This window comes from Drosophila suzukii, chromosome 3 (assembly GCF_043229965.1).
Source record: "Drosophila suzukii chromosome 3, CBGP_Dsuzu_IsoJpt1.0, whole genome shotgun sequence".
NCBI classification, from domain to species: Eukaryota; Metazoa; Arthropoda; class Insecta; order Diptera; family Drosophilidae; genus Drosophila; species Drosophila suzukii.
In genome coordinates, this window is record NC_092082.1 from 92,305,639 (window position 1) to 92,323,504 (window position 17,866).

At 40.1% G+C, this 17,866-nt stretch overlaps 5 protein-coding genes across 5 annotated transcripts; all 5 read left to right on the forward strand.

Moving 5' to 3' along the window:
• Positions 1-217: 217 nt before the first annotated feature.
• spn-F (Protein spindle-F) lies at positions 218-1,691 on the forward strand. The gene is made up of 2 exons (XM_017075705.4): positions 218-1,088; positions 1,153-1,691. Exons 1-2 carry the CDS (start codon positions 359-361, stop codon positions 1,518-1,520), a joined length of 1,098 nt encoding a protein of 365 aa, XP_016931194.3. The 5' UTR covers positions 218-358; the 3' UTR covers positions 1,521-1,691.
• Positions 1,692-2,031: 340 nt separating this feature from the next.
• CAH6 (Carbonic anhydrase 6) lies at positions 2,032-5,568 on the forward strand. Its single transcript, XM_017075737.4, has 5 exons — positions 2,032-3,126; positions 3,589-3,695; positions 4,361-4,451; positions 4,520-4,782; positions 5,124-5,568. The coding sequence occupies exons 1-5, from the start codon at positions 3,060-3,062 to the stop codon at positions 5,490-5,492; spliced, it is 897 nt and encodes a 298-aa protein (XP_016931226.3). The 5' UTR covers positions 2,032-3,059; the 3' UTR covers positions 5,493-5,568.
• A 110-nt stretch (positions 5,569-5,678) lies between these two features.
• LOC108010768 (putative carbonic anhydrase 3) lies at positions 5,679-7,306 on the forward strand. The gene is made up of 5 exons (XM_036819620.3): positions 5,679-5,951; positions 6,279-6,373; positions 6,444-6,534; positions 6,601-6,863; positions 6,920-7,306. Exons 1-5 carry the CDS (start codon positions 5,885-5,887, stop codon positions 7,262-7,264), a joined length of 861 nt encoding a protein of 286 aa, XP_036675515.2. The 5' UTR covers positions 5,679-5,884; the 3' UTR covers positions 7,265-7,306.
• Positions 7,307-10,901: 3,595 nt separating this feature from the next.
• Positions 10,902-12,280, forward strand: CAH5 (Carbonic anhydrase 5). The gene is made up of 5 exons (XM_017075709.4): positions 10,902-11,060; positions 11,116-11,267; positions 11,454-11,544; positions 11,601-12,020; positions 12,073-12,280. Exons 1-5 carry the CDS (start codon positions 10,907-10,909, stop codon positions 12,261-12,263), a joined length of 1,008 nt encoding a protein of 335 aa, XP_016931198.4. The 5' UTR covers positions 10,902-10,906; the 3' UTR covers positions 12,264-12,280.
• A 2,060-nt stretch (positions 12,281-14,340) lies between these two features.
• On the forward strand, positions 14,341-17,691 carry ppk24 (pickpocket 24). Its single transcript, XM_036819394.3, has 9 exons — positions 14,341-14,591; positions 14,863-15,066; positions 15,128-15,445; positions 15,549-15,662; positions 15,741-15,867; positions 15,932-16,136; positions 16,206-16,377; positions 16,920-17,104; positions 17,181-17,691. Exons 1-9 carry the CDS (start codon positions 14,341-14,343, stop codon positions 17,381-17,383), a joined length of 1,779 nt encoding a protein of 592 aa, XP_036675289.3. The 3' UTR covers positions 17,384-17,691.
• Positions 17,692-17,866: the final 175 nt, after the last annotated feature.

Consider the following 17,866-nt stretch of genomic DNA (forward strand, 5'->3'; position numbering starts at 1 on the left):
TGGAAATAAATACGCTATTCGTAATTTCGTCTTCTACCGTCCACAGTGATAATAAACTACTGATTGATACCCCTACCCATAAATATGGTGCTACATGTTCATTTTAAAGAATCAATTTCTGAGATTTGTGTTATTTTTTACATGACGAATCACCACTGTGCCAAAAACACTATCCCCTTCACAAAGACTTCAAACTATCGGTATCATTTTTGGTATTTTCTGAAGTTCCTCGCACGGTTCCACTTATGAGAACGCAACAAAAAGAAAATCATACGAAATCGCCAAGAAAACCTTTATTTTTGGGTCCGATTTGACCAATATTTTGATGCCAAGAGCTTGGGAACTCCGGTAAATCGCAATGGAGGCATCCGCTGCAAAGATCACATCCCTGGCCAATTCCACGTCCGTTTCCGGAGGCACAAACTCTCCTTCCAGCGACAAAATGAACTACGCACTGCAAGTTGCGCTGCAAACGATCAAGGAGCGATGCATCCAGCTGCAGCGCCGCGTGGCCAACATGGAGGAGGAAAACCAGAGGCTGAGGGAGGTCTCCAGCAGGTCGGAAGGCGCTCCTCCGCCTGCAAACGGTATCGGGGTCACCGGGGATGTCCTCTCCCTAAGAGCACAGGTCTCTGAACTGCAGCGGCAGAAGGAGCAGCTGGAGGAACACATTGGCATGGTGTCCAACGAGAACCGACGCCTCTGGTCTCGCCTTTCACAGATCTCCAAGGATCAACAGCTTAACCAGGTGCCCAGCTCCCCAGACCTGCGTGCCCAGCAGAACCAGAACCTGGTGCGCTCCAAGACCTTCACACAGCACTCGCCCAATCCTCACCTGCGTCAGAAGGTGCTCTCCGACGGCCTTAAGGATCTCAGCCTGGAGGAAATAGCCCTAGATGACTTTGGTGCTAGCAACGAGGAGCTGGGCTACCCCTACAACCTTCAAAAGGTGGAGGAAGCCACCAGCGAACCAGATGCCAATGTGGATGCCAAAAGATGCATGGATGGACTGCAGGAGATGAGGCGGGAGGCCATGAAGCAGCAGCAGGAGCTCAGCTCGGCCCTGACTTTACTAGAAAGTCGCATTGGTAAGAGATCATATGAGTAGTCATCGTAAACGCCATAAAAAACGTTTGTTTCATAACCAAACAGCTCTGAAACCCTGTCCGGAATGCGCTCAGAAAACCGCCAAGAAGCCGGAGATGGCCGATAAAAGTCTGGAAACGGACGACAGCCTGACCAGCGAACTGAAGATCTATGAAGGCCAACACAATGGACACAACGGAACGCCGCCCAGCCAGAGAATTAACATTATACAAGAGAAAATCAAGGCCGATGCAGCCGATGCCATGGAGAAGACCTGTCCCATGTGCGGCAAACAGTATTCCAGCCAGGTGTCCTTCAATGCCTTCCGCGAGCACGTGGAGATGCACTTCATCGATGATGCCCTCGACTTGGAAACGGACAGCAGCATGGAGCGACAGTTCGAGTTCGTTTCCCATGCGGTGGGCGACTTCTGACCCAGCAGGCGCATATACTTCGCCACCGAACTCTGACCTAGGGTAAAAACAAAGGATTAAGATGCAGTTTGACTGCCCAAAAACCGCGTGCTTGTTACGTTTCTATTGATTAGGCCTTTTAAGCCTACATACAAATATCAAAATTTGATTATATTCTACTTTTAACCTTAATGTCTAAAAGGAGTGTGCATGAATACTTAGTTGTTAGTGACAGAATACGAGATATAGTTTAAATGTAAAGCCTGAAAAAAGCCGTTTTCTTCGGTTGATAGAAAAGTGAAACCGCGCCGACCAACATAAATGTTATTATATTATCAACACACTGACCAATTGTGTTATAAATATAATTACCATTGTTCGATCTAATTGGCCGCTCTTGTGTGAGTCACCCACTTTTAGGGTATTATGGAACGTTCGACAGAAGTTATGGCTAAAAACCATTATGCTGTAACTGGTCAGAGGATTTCCCTGCTCTTTTGGATATGACGTAGTCGAAACCCGTCGCGCAACTTCTGCCTAATCTGGCTGATCCAGTGATTCAATTCGAATATTTGCCAAATTTTTGGACATACGATTTACCATTGATAACAATTCAAATGCAAATGGTCACAGCTACTTTCTTTTGGTGCATTTGGAAGGGGTCGCAGCAGGGACTAAGCTTGTTATTAAAATGAATTGGGTTATGCAAATTGCTTGATTTATTGAATTTTTTGAACACGTGCAAACCTATTCAGATCACATTTTTGATGGGTTTTTAAGTGCAAAAAGTGTGTATTTCTTAATATGAATAAAAAATATTTTGCTTTAAATTGTATATAAATTTGAAATCTACGGATTATTACAAATTTGGCAAATAAAACAAGTTTTACTTATTGATAATTTTAATTGTTTAATCTACTTTTTAAAGTATACAATTTAGCCTTATACAAAATAATTCAGTAAGGAGGTCATATGAAGGGAGGTCATTTGCAGTATTAAATGATAAAGTTTTGGGTATATATTATAGATCTTTTAGCCCACCCATTCACCAATTAGAAGCAAATGAATATGTAAGAGTTCAAGCAACTTTGGCAAGATCTTTTCCGCGTTTCCATCCATTATAGCACGGTTTTCCTTAGATCTTATGGTCTATATTGCACAAATCGAATACATCATTTATCATTTCGAAAACCAAGTGCAATTAGACTGGCACTTGCTGCTACCGTTTGCCGCTAATCACGCCCCACTTTGGTTTCGAATTCAGATCCGATCCGATCCGATTCCAACTCCCCAGACGCCAAGTCGACGTGGGCATCGCATAGACCCCACCAAACTATAAAAGATATCGGGGTATTTGTGGGCCGATTCAGTTGTTTGAAGTTCGCAGTCGCAGCAGCACCATAAAAGCTAGCATATCTACATCTCCCGCATATTCGCACCGGATAAATTATGTAAAATCGAAATCGACGCGAGATAAAAAGACAAAGACACACGAGTTAGTTGGAATCAATTATAATTATAATATCGTAATCAGAACAATCACATCTGCGATCTGCAACAATGCAGCCGAATGCTTTTCACAAGCTTTTACTACTGTTACCGCTCGCCTATCAACATACATCAAATGGTAATTTTGATCCCAGATCTAACTATATATGGGAACTTTGAGGAGTGATAAAAAGTGCATTAATGGCAGAAATATCTAGTTTTTAAAAAGATCTGAAATCGTATTTGTTTAAAATATTATCTTTGTTAGGTAAAATAGTTAAAGAGATTATAAAACTTCCTTAATGAGACATGAAATTATAAGTAAAAGTTGAAAGAAAAAATTCATTATCTACAAAAAAGGTTTTGTATATTTAAACTGAAGCAGAAAATCGTACCGGCATTCGACGAGCGCTCCATTTCCAGATATTTTTGTAAACTAGTGTAATTAATCATTCTGCCATACCTTGTTTGGGTTCCAGAAATGAGAGAGTCACCCAATTCCATCAAACGGTCTTGGCTAATAGGATTACCAGGTGCTAGGTGTCCAAAAGAAAGTGAAAACGGCTCAGATGTTGTATTTTCTTCAATTTGAAACTTGCAGATCACAAAGAGGAAGCACATTGGAATTATGAGACGAACGGCCTAAATTGGGGAGGAATTTGTTCCTCGGGAGAAAGACAATCGCCCATTTCTTTAAACGTTCAAAAAGTGAGTTAACAATTAATGAAATGTAATATTAAATAAATAGTAGGTATGCACTTTAATATATACAAAAAGTGAACAATAACTTTACAAATATAATGTTTTTTTGTTCATTCAAATTTTCCGTCTCTAATGATTTAGCCGATCAGGCTTAAATTCCCGAGCAACAAACTATCTTAAGTCTCAATCGCGTTCTTGTAAAAAGCATTAAATTAAAGATTTGTCTCACCAAATGTGTATTAATTATGCGAGCCAGACACGCGGCCTATTTTATATGCGCATCCATTAAGTTACTTCTGATGCCAAACAAATTCGGTTAAGAATTAGACAACATACCTAACAATTTAAATGACAACAAATTCTTTTATATCAAATGCTTCCAAAAGAAATACATAAAATCGGGAATTGGTGATACGGTAGTCTGGAAATTACAACCAGGAAATTCGATAACTTGACATTGATAGGCTCTATTCACTTAATTTGCCAATAAGTTTATATAAGTGTGGTACCCTAAATGACGTATGTAACCAAAAACGCCTCTCCAAATTGGCAATCAAAAACTCTTTTAACGGCACTTTTTGCATTACAAGAGGTAATGATTGTGGAAAATTGAAGGGGCGAACCAGGCTAATTTATTTCAATAAATAATAGATTGTTATGCTTTCTGCCAGTCGCTTATCGTCCCATTACCTCGGATCACTTTCGGAAACTATGACGTAAAGTTAAGGGGGCCAATCACCATTGAAAACAATGGCCATACAGGTGGGTTGTCTTTTAAAAAATATCAAATAGTTTATAACGAAGAGCAACTAACAATAATTATTTCGCAGCTCACATGGAAATTCCCGAAACGGCCAACGGCAACAAACCCTTCATAGCCGGCGGTCTACTAAAAAATCGTTATGTGGCCGAGGGTCTTCACTTCCACTGGGGATCCCCCGACTCCCGTGGATCCGAGCATTCCATCAACAAACAGCGATTCGACGTGGAAATGCACATTGTACACCGAAATGCCAAATACAAAGATATCGATGAGGCAAAAGAGAAGAAAGATGGATTGGCTGTCATCGGTGTAATGCTGAAAATCGTAAAGGTAATTTAGTTACATCTAAATTAATTTAAAACGTGTATCGTATCAAAGGTTAATGCACGGAAAATCACGGTTCTCTTGACACTTTCATTATCTTAAATGACGTGATAAAGCAGTCAAGTTCGGCTGAAATGAAAATCTACACCGTAGAACTAAATTTGCCGGAGAAAAAAAACGTGTCATTACGACAAAGTTAAATGGCTGTTCTCTTCTTTTTGTTTTTTTCTATGAATCAATCTTTTATTTGAAAGCACAAACCTAAAGATCAAAGATGGGCTTGACTAAATGTAAACAATATTTATGGTCTTCAAAACACTTATACATTTTTAAACATTATTCTTCAGAATCCCAATCGGTTATTTCCGGGCTTAAGCAAGGTAATGAGTGCATTACCGAGAGTTACGAAGTATAAAGCGAAAACGACTATTCCGGGCGGCTTAAGTTTGGGTCAGATGCTTGGTAATGTGAATCCCCGGGACTTTTTCACCTACCGGGGATCCCTGACCACGCCCCTTTGCGAGCAGGTTGTCACCTGGATGGTGTTCTCTCAAGTCCTGCCCGTATCCTATTCATCGGTATCGAAGTTCTGGAAAATGCGAGACTCCGAAGGTCACAGGCTTATCAACAATTTCCGGACCATCCAACCTCGAAATGGGCGACCTGTCTTCTACAGAGTCGGGAAAGATCTGAGTGGTGCCTACCTGGGAAAGTGATTGTATTATAGTTGGACTTAAGTTCTGTATTTATTTTAGTTGTGTAAGGCAAATAAACTGTTATTATATTTGTAAACCTTGATTTACAGTTTGAAGACCAGCAGTGGCAAAACTATCCGCTTCGATCCAATTTCTTTTCAGCTCGACGTACATATGTATTTGCACCCCACCTGAACTAAAAAAATATCGTCGTATTAGCGATCCGTTTCAGTTGTTTGACGTCCGCCGCCGCAGAAGCAATAAAGATAACACATTTTCCGCATATTCGCATCGGATTAATTATGTAAAATCGAAAACGACGCGAGATAAAATACAAAGTAAACACGCTTGTCTTGAAATCAATTATAATTATAATATCTTAATCATAACAATCACATCTCCGATCAGCAACAATGCAGGCAAATGTTTTTCACAAGCTTTTTCTTTGGCTTCCGTTCGCGTATCACCATACATCGAATGGTAATTAAGGTCCTAGAACTATGGGAATTTGTGTTATTTTAAGGAGTGATAAAGGGCGCGCAAACTAATTTAAAACGAATACAAACTGTAAAAAAATTAAGAAAGACTGAGTTATTAAGTAGTTCATTCAGTCACGGTTAATATGCATTTTAAATCAATTTGTTGTTGGTTAAACAACCTTAATATTTATAAGGATTTTTAAAAAATACATTTTTGATGATTTTTTGGATTAGTGGATAAAAAAGGCATTTGCTTGGATCCCTAAAACAGGGATTACGAGATGTATGCTGGTTAAACTAAGTATCTCCCTTCATTTGAAACCTGTAGGTATGGAATGGAATTACCTGACGAATGGAAAGACATGGACCGACCTATGTGCCACAGGAAAACAACAATCACCAATTGCGTTTGATATACAAAAAGTAAGCTATAAACTAAATAAATAAGAAGTATCAGGAATTCGCTCAAGGATAATTTATTTCTATCTTCCAGACGCGCGAATTGAAATCACCTCGGATATATTTTGCAAACTATAATGTTGAGTTAAAGGGGCCAATCTTTATTAAAAATAATGGACACACAAGTAAGTTATAATAAGTATAACAGTTTTCAACGGCTGGAAACTAATTAATATATGTGTTTTTTGCAGTTAGCATGGACATACCGGCCACGATTAATGGACAGCCACCCTTTATATCCGGTGGTCGTTTGAGAGGTCGTTACTTGGCCAAGGGTCTACACTTCCATTGGGGATCCCCCAATTCCAACGGATCAGAGCATACGATTAACAATCGTCGATACGACGCAGAAATGCATATTGTCCATCGAAATGCTAAGTACATCGATATCATTGATGCTGCCGAGAAAAAAGACGGATTGGCTGTTATTGGTGTCTTGTTAGAAATCGTAAAGGTTGTATACCCCTAACCATTTTTTTATAACCATCAAGCTAATCAATTTCACCACAGGAGCCCATTGCCATACCTACGGGCTTAACCAAAGTAATTAATGCAGTCATAGAGACCCCTAGGGATGAATCGAACACTACTATTCCGGCCGGATTTAGTTTGGATGAGATGATTGGGAATGTTGACCACAATGACTTCCTGTCCTACGACGGATCACTGACCACGCCCCTTTGCCATGAGGCTGTCAGCTGGACTGTTTTCACCCAAATCCTGCCCGTGTCTTTTTCAATGGTATCGAAGCTCTGGAAATTAAGAGACCATTGTAATCACCCGATGATCAACAATTTTCGGGATATTCAAGACTTAAACAATAGACCTGTGTATCATCGATTTGGACGCGCTTGAATAAGTCTCTATTAATTAATACACGGTAAAATAAATATGTTTAAGCAAGAATTTATTGACTTGCATTAATTCATTTGGTTAGAAATTGAAAATTATGCAACAGTTACGTCATAAGCAAATACCAACTTTTTACAGTTGCAGCTGGTTTGAGTTGTGTGGTTGTTACCACAGCTGTTACAATTCGATCTATAAAACTGACATAGAAAGATACCTTAATTGGTGAAAGAAGAGTCAAATTTCTCTTGAAAACTTTCCGAATTTTAGTGTGTCATTTATAAGTTATATCTAAATGATTTTTAAATGTATATACTTGGACTATATGCAAACCAGGGAGGAGCCTGGGAAATTGGTTGCATACCCAATTACCCAAATGATGGAATTTATAAGTCTAGTTTCGGGTTCCCATTCTGGGAGCCATTGGAATACGGAAAAATCGGACATGAAAATGGGTTATGATTTTGACCCTGGTATTAAAGAAACATTTGAATCTTGATTATTAGATGCAACCACAAATTCATAGAGGTATCCCACATCAAAATCGAGATCCAATTACCCAAGTTATGGAATTTAGAAGTCTAGTTTTGGGTTCCCACTCTGAGAGCCATTGGAAATACGGAAAAATCGGACATGAAAATGGGTTAAAATTTTGACCCACGTATAAAAGAAATATTTGAATGTAGATTATTAGAGAATGCAACCACAAATTCATAGAGGTATCCCACATCCAAATCAATAACCAATTACCCAAGTTATGGAATTTGGAAGTCTAGTTTTGGGTTCCCATTCTGGGAGCCATTGGAAATACGGAAAAAACGGACATGAAAATGGGTTACAATTTTAACCCTCGTATAAAAGAAATATTTGAATGTAGATTATTAGAGAATGCAACCACAAATACATAGAGGTATCCCACATCCAAATCAATAACCAATTACCCAAGTTATGGAATTTGGAAGTCTAGTTTTGGGTTCCCATTATGGGAGCCATTGGATATACGGTAAAATCGGACATGAAAATGGGTTAAAATTTTGACCCACGTATAAAAGAAATATTTGAATGTAGATTATTAGAGAATGCAACCACAAATTCATAGAGGTATCCCACATCCAAATCAATAACCAATTACCCAAGTTATGGAATTTGGAAGTCTAGTTTTGGGTTCCCATTCTGGGAGCCATTGGATATACGGTAAAATCGGACATGAAAATGGGTTAAAATTTTGACCCACGTATATAAGAAATATTTGTATGTAGATTATTAGAGAATGCAACCACAAATACATAGAGGTTTCCCACATCTAAATCAATATCCAATTACCCAAGTTATGGAATTTGGAAGTCTAGTTTTGGGTTCCCATTCTCGCAGCCATTGGAAATACGGAAAAAACGGACATGAAAATGGGTTACAATTTTAACCCTCGTATAAAAGAAATATTTGAATGTAGATTATTAGAGAATGCAACCACAAATTCATAGAGGTATCCCACATCCAAATCAATAACCAATTACCCAAGTTATGGAATTTGGAAGTCTAGTTTTGGGTTCCCATTCTGGGAGCAATTGGAAATACGGAAAAATCGGACATGAAAATGGGTTAAAATTTTGACCCACGTATAAAAGAAATATTTGAATGTAGATTATTAGAGAATGCAACCACAAATTCATAGAGGTATCCCACATCCAAATCAATAACCAATTACCCAAGTTATGGAATTTGGAAGTCTAGTTTTGGGTTCCCATTCTGGGAGCCATTGGAAATACGGAAAAATCGGACATGAAAATGGGTTAAAATTTTGACCCACGTATAAAAGAAATATTTGAATGTAGATTATTAGAGAATGCAACCACAAATACATAGAGGTATCACACATCTAAATCAATATCCAATTACCCAAGTTATGGAATTTGGAAGTCTAGTTTTGGGTTCCCATTATGGGAGCCATTGGATATACGGTAAAATCGGACATGAAAATGGGTTAAAATTTTGACCCTCGTATAAAAGAAATATTTGAATGTAGATTATTAGAGAATGGAACCACAAATTCATAGAGGTATCCCACATCCAAATCAATAACCAATTACCCAAGTTATGGAATTTGGAAGTCTAGTTTTGGGTTCCCATTATGGGAGCCATTGGATATACGGTAAAATCGGACATGAAAATGGGTTAAAATTTTGACCCTCGTATAAAAGAAATATTTGAATGTAGATTATTAGAGAATGCAACCACAAATACATAGAGGTATCACACATCTAAATCAATATCCAATTACCCAAGTTATGGAATTTGGAAGTCTAGTTTTGGGTTCCCATTCTGGGAGCCATTGGAAATACGGAAATACGGACATGAAAATGGGTTAAAATTTTGACCCTCGTATAAAAGAAATATTTGAATGTAGATTATTAGAGAATGGAACCACAAATTCATAGAGGTATCCCACATCCAAATCAATAACCAATTACCCAAGTTATGGAATTTGGAAGTCTAGTTTTGGGTTCCCATTATGGGAGCCATTGGATATACGGTAAAATCGGACATGAAAATGGGTTAAAATTTTGACCCTCGTATAAAAGAAATATTTGAATGTAGATTATTAGAGAATGCAACCACAAATTCATAGAGGTATCCCACATCAAAATCGAAATCCAATTACCCAAGTTATGAAATTTAGAAGTCTAGTTTTGGGTTCCCATTCTGGGAGCCATTGGAAATACGGAAAAATCGGACATGAAAATGGGTTAAAATTATGACTCTCGTATAAAAGAAATATTTGAATGTAGACTATTAGAGACTTCAACAACAAACTTATAGAGGTATCCCACAGCAAAATCGAGATCCAATTACCCAAGTTATGGGATCTAGAAGTGCAGTTTGGACTTCCATTCGGAAAATTCGAACACGAAAATGGGTTTAAAATGTGACCTTCGCTTAAAAAATAAACTTGAGTGTAGACTATTAGAGAATTCAATCACAAACTCATAGATATATAATTTAGGAGTGCAGTTTTTGGTTCCCATTCTGAAAGCCACTACAAGATAAGGGCTAAATAAATTTACCTTTATCTAGACGGATTGCCAGACGTTGACAGGCAATTAAGCCATAACATAAATACTTTGATAAGCTCTTATTAGCTTTTTATTATTTTAATGAATAGTAACAAAAAGATATAACATTTAAAAATATTTGCTGTAAAATCTGTGAATGATAAAGTTTGTGGGATTTTCCCTGAAAACAAACCTATCTCAAGCTTAAAGTCGTTAGTCTATTCCCGAGGTTCTGATAAATAGTGCACTGATTCACGTTGTTTGGAAACTACCTATAGCAATGATGCAAGTGATTTGTGGCGCTCCTCCTTCTTGTACCATTTAATTCTGAATCAGAGCAATCAGGGATTCGTCGATCTATCTACAATGTAAAACGACTGTGAACGAGGAACGGGATTCATCAATTACAAGCTCAGTGTCTTGGCCACAGTCAAAGTTAATTATCAAGCTGGTTTTTCATCCGAAAAGCTGTAAACCCATTTGCAGTTTGAATGTAAATTGCGCCCATAGGCTAGAGCTAAGCTGATTGCGCTTATCAACCTCTTATGCACACCCATTTAGAAATTATTGCAATTTTCACCCGGTTTCGCTGGTATAAATGGTCCTGATCGGAACCGAGAAGCTCACAGTCTGGCTGGAATCTCCAACAGGAACGGATCTGAAAGTAGTTATACAAAGTTCTGCATTGAAAATGTTCTTCTTTAGTTATTGGTGGCTGCTGGCCATTTCTGGATGCACCTTTGCCTATATAGGTGAGTTGCTTAAAACCTTAGTTTTGCCAGAATAATGTGTGGTATAAATATGCAGAGATACCGGAGGCCTATCTAGCTGCTATTAGGCAGGATCGGGCAGATGACCAGTCGGCGGGAGAGTACAACTACGATGAGCAGGGTGATGACTGGACGGGAACCTGCCAAACTGGGGAGAAGCAGTCACCCATAGATTTGATTTTCGAAGATGTAAGTTTTTAGTTTGAAAAGGGTGATTAAGAAATGACTTATTGAAACAGTTTTAAAGGTTTAAAAAAGTGTGGGCTTCCCAGTATACATTTATTGACTTATTGAAACAGTTTTAAAGGTTTAAAAAAGTGTGGGCTTCCCAGTATACATTTATTGTTAAGGGTTACTAATATCATATTTTTGTAGTCTAAAATAGTCTCCATACCTCGCCTGCGGTTCCACAATTATGATCAGGCCTTGCAAACGCCACTTGTAATTGTAAATAATGGACACACAGGTAAGAACTTCTGAAAATACCCAAATTATGATTATTCTGTCTATTCTTATGGTTAGCTAACATGGTTATACCTCCCACTCGAGGTGGGCAGCGGGCCTCTATAAATGGCAGTCTTTTGCCCGGGAACTTTGAGGTCCAGAGCGTACACTTCCATTGGGGATCGCGGAATAGCGCTGGATCAGAACATGCCATCAACTTCCAGCGTTACGATGTGGAAATGCATATTGTTCATAAGAACACCATATACGACACGATGGGTGAGGCAACGCAGCATTCCGATGGGCTGGCTGTTTTGGGGGTAATGCTTAGGGCCACTGCCAATCCTACTCAAGTCTCTCGGCTTTATGGACTGAACAAGATCTTTAACCGGCTTCCGAGAATCGTGCAATATAACTCAAATGCCACGATAACTGGAAGACTGACAGTTGGCCAGTTGTTGGGAAGTATTGTGACAGGAGAGTTTTTCACCTATAATGGTAAGATGAGTGTATCCTATAAGGATTGCTGATATACCATTTTTTATTTTAGGATCTCTGACCACACCAGATTGTGCCGAAGCCGTAACGTGGACCGTTTTTCCCGACGTCATTGACTATCCACGTCGTCAGATCGAAAAGCTCTGGAACCTCAAGGACTCACGGAAGAATCCTTTGATCGACAACTATCGCAACATTCAGGACACCAATGATAGAGATGTCTATTACCGAGCCATTCAATAAAAAAATATAATTAACAATTTGTGGTAAAATTTCTGGAAGTGGTAAAGTGGATTATTTAATTATTATGTAGATAACTTCAGGAAACGCCTTATATGGCACCCTTGTGTTATTGAGATTACGACATATAATTAACAAGTTTGTATAAAAAAATCAGTTCAATTGAAAACAAGTTTTTGCAATCCCATTTGTGCGAGTTCCGGTGCTGGGACTTCTGTTTGTTTTGGCAATAACTCATTTTTGTGTTGAAAGCTTGTTAGGTCAGGTCAGGCAAGTGTTATTTGGCATTATTCACGAGCATGACATTTTAATCTCCTACTAAAAAAAAAGAAGCGAAATAAAGCAGTCAAGGTTGTTTAGCAGTCAGCTTTGTACGGTGTGCATCTTCTGCCTAAAAGTTGGCTATACTTTATGGAGTTTTAACTATAACTTGGCCAAAATGTGGCTTGCAGCGAAAAGAATAATTGTTCTGGTCAATTGATAACCCGAACTTACTATCCCAACTGTTTTCGGCAACATTATGTCGTATATGGACAGTGAATTGTAACATTTGGTATTGAAGCAATTAATTACTCAATCAGTATAAAACATACAATTTGTATAATTGTGCGTAAATATTGAGACAGGAAATCTAATGCAAATATTGAGAATCAATTTAGCAGGGGTCCTTATGGGGGAAGTCCCCTGCTCGAATCGAGACATCCGGTGCGGAAGTGGGTGGAGAGGAAAGAATTCGCTTGGCTTGAGCTTTTGTCTGGATATGACAGATTTACTGCGCCATATATACGTTTATTTCCCGCGAAGAGATATGGCAAACTATTGGCACCGGAATCGGCAAAGAGTGGATGCGGTGGAAAAGGTGAGGCCGAGATAAAGGACAAGTCAGCATCGATGTTACTCATACGCAGTGTGCACCAGACACGCAAAACGCACATACGCACCGTAGACAATTTGCATTTGCCATTTTCACTGCACCCTCTTTCTCGCTTTTGACTGTCGTTTTTCGCGACTCGCTGCGCATTGCATTTTTCACATTTTTCATTTCCGTTTCCGTTTGCTGCCTCAAAAAGAGAGAAGAATAGCCCCCTTCCTGCCCGTTCCTCGATTTTCTGCTCTTTGTGCGTTTATCTCGGCCGGCTGCCTTCCCCGTTTCCCTCCTGTCGCCTGCTTATTTGCAGATTAATTTGGTCCCACACCCACCTGGGGAGCAATTTGTCGCACAATCCTTTGTCGCCCCCCGAAACCCCCTCTTATCCAGGCGAAAATGTGCCATTTCCGTCCGTGTCAATATGTTCCAACAATCGCATTTCCACGCAGACTTTATTCGTGGATCGACAAGTCCTCTCCGCCTTTTCAGCACATATTGGCTTTGGCATATTACCTGTATGCTTGGATTGGTTGTTCCTCTTTTTTAAAGCCACAAGTTATGTGCTGTGTTTCAAGTTTGGTTTTAATACTTAAAACCTTTCTCAAATTTTAAAATTTTTTTCTTTTTACGTTTGCTTCTTCAGAATTATTTACATTTATTTTAAACATTTAATATCTATTTCAGTTGTTAAAGACAGGAATGCCTTGTTTGACGGACATCATTGCGGTCAAAATACCTTTTAAGCCAAGCACTAATTAAATACTTCCTGAAACTTGTCTTAGCCTAATCCTAATCATTTTTAATCATTTAAGAGCTTGGGGGTAGCCAAATCTTAATTTCTATGGACACCGCCGAAACGTGTCCTTCATTTGCCTACGCAGCTCATATTCCGGCTTGTTTTTTTGGGAGTCACAAACAAGGACACAACTTGCTACTGCTGCTGATGATGATGATGTTTCCGCTGGCTGACATTTAACGCACATTTAACTAATTTCGTTTTAAATTGTTGACAATTAAGGGAAATTGCCAAGACGAATCGAGAGCAGGACCTCCTGGTTTCCCCCGTTTTTCCTGTTTTTCCCCCACCGAACACCACGTGCCATGTAGCAGTTAATTTGTTGGCAATAAGTTGGAGCACCAGGCCTAATTACAACAACACGCACGACATGACTGCGAAATTTTCATTAAAATCGGCCCGTACTCGCAAGGACAATGCCAGTTGCAATGGAGTCCTTGGATCAGGAGCCCTTTCGTCTGGCACTGGGCCGAGCTGCCTGGTGGATACCCAATCCCGGAAGGGCAGCACCCAACCACACCACTCAACATCCCAACCACTTACCTGGAACTTCCGCGGAGGATACGCGAAAATTGTCATTTGCCGCCGCTTTAAAGGATTTGCTACAGAACCTGTCGTTCCATTGTTACAGCAAATTAGTGGAGCCTGGTCGGCGGATTAAAGAGCGGTAGGTGGTGGTTGGCCACATCCGGATGGCCCTTTTCAATTAGCATTAGCCATTACCCGAATCCGCTAGCTACACGGATAAAAAAATCATATCAACTTAAATTTGTATTATTTAAAAAATAACTGAGACTATTAAATCAGTTACAAAAAGTGTTCAAAAGTATGTCACAACATTTTTTAACATTATAACATTTGCTCCTATTATTTGAAATGATATAAAAAATCTACAAATTGGTGATCATATCATATCATTTTTTTCCGTGCACCCGCAGTTTCTTCTGGTTCATTTTCCACATAACCGCTTTGAGCGTTCTAATTGCATTCCTCTGGGGCACCTACACCAACGAACGGGAGGCCTTGGTGACCACTATGTACCACCCGATGTATCCTATTTGGAAGGTGGAGTTCCCGGCCATATCTGTTTGCAGCTTGAACCGCATATCGCAACGTGCGGCCTGGCAATATGCCCACGAACTGTAGATCTGGTTAATAAGTTATACCTCTATAGATTCCCTAATATGCCTTTTTTAATTGCAGTAGTGGCAAAGATCCAAAGCATCGCAATGCCAGTCATTTCTACGACCAACTGAAGGCCTTCATGTACATGTATTACGATCCTACGGATCTGGCGGATATAGATAATGCCCTTCGCTTTCAGAGCTTCTTGGACAAGTTTGATACGGGTGAAGAGGACCTATTTTTCAATACCAGAAAGCGCATGCACTTTCTCACACCGAACTGTAGTGATATGTTTGTAAGCTGCAGAATTGCCGGGCGACTCTTCGACTGCATGGATAAGTTTGAGACAACCCTGACCAGTCATGGTTACTGCTGCACTTTTAATTATGATGGGAGGTAAGAAATAATATACATTCTATCCGGAATAAAGGACCATCGTTTCTGTAGATGGGTGGTAAGATATAATATGTTTTGAAGTACTTAAATAATATTTCCACAGATATGTCAATAAGAGGGACTTTAGGCAGCGATACTTTGGCCCCGACATGGGATTGGTTTTGACTCTTAAATCGGACCCCAGAGACAACTTCTACAAGATAAATGGTCACAATGGGTTTGTGGTGGGTAGTTAAATGTAATAGAACCTGTTGTTTAATTAGCTTGCTTAGATCTCCATTTACGAGCCTCACAGCTATCCGGATCCCTATTCCGGGGGCGTGGCAGAACGCGTGGCCGAAACGGGCTTTAACACCTTGCTTCCAGTACGAGCCAAGATATTTGAAACGCTTCCTGAAGCGCGAAGTATGAGCCCATCCGTGGTAGGCTCCACTTAAATATCTTTTATTTATTTAAATTTAATTTCCATTTTTCCTTGAAACGCAGCGCAAGTGCCTGTTTGAGAATGAGATGCCGTGGATCTTTGCCCGTCATTATACCTTCAGTAAGTGCATTTCTGCTTGCAGGGCGCAGAGTGTCGTCAGTTTGTGCGAGTGCGTTCCGTTCAGCCTGCCCCACAGATATATCGATGGGAACGAGAAGAGGATCTACTGCACACTGCAGCACCTGGCTTGTCTCAAGCGCTACGAGTGTGGGTTTTAAGTGGAGTTAATCGCGAATTCATTGAATAAATGTCTCCTTTCCCCCGCCATCCATCCAGTCAAGTGGTTGAACGTCATCACCAGTCGCGAGAATGTGACGGGTCTGGAGCACGAGCTGCAGGACGCCCTCTACTGCCCGCTCTGCCTGGCCTCCTGCACGGAGACCCGCTACAGTGTCCGTGGAGCCATGACTCTGGGCCTGCCCACTCCCAATCCGACCAAGGGTCCAGCGTAAGTCCACTGGCCAAAGCGGATTCAGTGCGGTGCGAACTGCGACTCCGTTGTGCCTCCGATTCATTTACCATGCCGGGCTTGCTTTTCAATTTCCATATGGAGCCATTCGAGGGCCCAACCCCTTTCGAATTGAAAGCCGCAGTGTTGCCCGTTTGGCTTATTTGTTGAAGGTTATAATTTAACTCTATTTATATTTTTTAGAAACTAATTAACGTTATTATTGTTGAACAAATGTTGAAGTTAGACAAGTGTTTAACAGAATATGATTTTAGGTCTAAAGAATTCGCGTTTTAGTTTTTAGAATTATTAAAGGTGTCATTGTACATTGACAATATGATGCTTTTTAGGAAGAATCCATGAATCTTCTGGGCTTAAAATATAGTGTTGCATGCTTTAAGAAATCTTTATGGTGATTTCCAGATAATTTTAAGAATTTGTTGTGATTATTTCATCCTTTAACCCCATATGGTTTTAATATTCCGCCAGCACTGGCGTTGTGCCCTGACTCCTTGCCGTCGTAAAAGATTTTCATTTTGCAGGCGAAGCAATCCCGGACCACGTGCCAATAACAGTTACGGCCCAAGACTCAGTCCCGGATCCGGAAAGGTCCCCGTGCACAGCTCTTCCTCCCCCGCAGAACTGGCCGTGGTTCGTATTTATTTTGCCGAAACGCACATTCAATACTTTCGCCAGATTATTAAGTGCGCCTGGTACGAGACCTTCAGTGAGTATTTGGCAGGGAAGCCTTGGTCGTTTTGCATATCTCACCCACCATTTTATGTGTGTGTTCCCCGTGCCAGGTACAATTGGCAACATCTGCGGCATTATAGCCGGTTTCTCGCTGATTGGCATCTGCGAGCTGTTGTTTTTTCTAGCCAAACAATTATGGCAGGCCTGCCGCGCGGAACTTCGGGCCGATCTCACCCACATCCACGTCCAAATCCGGACGCAGGTAGCGGAACCGGAAGCGGAGCGGCCGATGAAGTTGTTTATTTTGCCGTAATTGAGCGGGATGCATCGTTAACTTTAAAGCCCACTGATTTTTATGCACATCCTTTGGACCCTATGTGTACCAACCTCCCAAGCAACTCGAGTGCACTTACTTTGCATTGTCACATAAAAATAAACAGAACTCACGTACGATTGCCAATTGGCGAGGTTGCCAAAAAGGCCCAGACGGTGACATTAGCGCCGGCCAGTTGCCACATTTCCCGGCTGGCCAGTTGCCCGAATGGGGCAGGGGTCACTCGACCAGTTATGGACCACAGATTTCGAAAGAAGAAGCCACACTGGAAAAAATAAGAATTCCAAAATATTGTCACAAAATAGTCAAGGATGCCACAAAAATCTTTAATATTTAAAATCACATCCATTTAAAGGTGCCTAAAAGCAGAAATAATATTTTGATTATTTTAACTGCATACTTTTAGGCACCTTAATAAGTGATTTAAAACCCAAAGAAACTACTTTTTCTTTTTTGCGGCTT

Excerpts from the sequence above, each read along its gene's own strand:
- spn-F (XM_017075705.4), top strand. The coding sequence starts at position 359 with ATGGAGGCATCCGCTGCAAAGATCACATCCCTGGCCAATTCCACGTCC. Across the intron at positions 1,089-1,152 it reads TTTACTAGAAAGTCGCATTG|CTCTGAAACCCTGTCCGGAA; the intron begins GTAAGAGATCAT and ends ATAACCAAACAG.
- CAH6 (XM_017075737.4), top strand. The coding sequence starts at position 3,060 with ATGCAGCCGAATGCTTTTCACAAGCTTTTACTACTGTTACCGCTCGCC. Across the intron at positions 3,696-4,360 it reads TTTCTTTAAACGTTCAAAAA|TCGCTTATCGTCCCATTACC; the intron begins GTGAGTTAACAA and ends GCTTTCTGCCAG. Across the intron at positions 4,452-4,519 it reads TGAAAACAATGGCCATACAG|CTCACATGGAAATTCCCGAA; the intron begins GTGGGTTGTCTT and ends ATTATTTCGCAG.
- LOC108010768 (XM_036819620.3), top strand. The coding sequence starts at position 5,885 with ATGCAGGCAAATGTTTTTCACAAGCTTTTTCTTTGGCTTCCGTTCGCG. Across the intron at positions 6,535-6,600 it reads TAAAAATAATGGACACACAA|TTAGCATGGACATACCGGCC; the intron begins GTAAGTTATAAT and ends TGTTTTTTGCAG. Across the intron at positions 6,864-6,919 it reads TCTTGTTAGAAATCGTAAAG|GAGCCCATTGCCATACCTAC; the intron begins GTTGTATACCCC and ends ATTTCACCACAG.
- ppk24 (XM_036819394.3), top strand. The coding sequence starts at position 14,341 with ATGCCAGTTGCAATGGAGTCCTTGGATCAGGAGCCCTTTCGTCTGGCA. Across the intron at positions 15,446-15,548 it reads ACTTTTAATTATGATGGGAG|ATATGTCAATAAGAGGGACT; the intron begins GTAAGAAATAAT and ends ATATTTCCACAG. Across the intron at positions 16,137-16,205 it reads TTGTCTCAAGCGCTACGAGT|TCAAGTGGTTGAACGTCATC; the intron begins GTGGGTTTTAAG and ends CCATCCATCCAG.
- CAH5 (XM_017075709.4), top strand. The coding sequence starts at position 10,907 with ATGGTCCTGATCGGAACCGAGAAGCTCACAGTCTGGCTGGAATCTCCA. Across the intron at positions 11,061-11,115 it reads ATGCACCTTTGCCTATATAG|AGATACCGGAGGCCTATCTA; the intron begins GTGAGTTGCTTA and ends ATAAATATGCAG. Across the intron at positions 12,021-12,072 it reads AGAGTTTTTCACCTATAATG|GATCTCTGACCACACCAGAT; the intron begins GTAAGATGAGTG and ends TTTTTATTTTAG.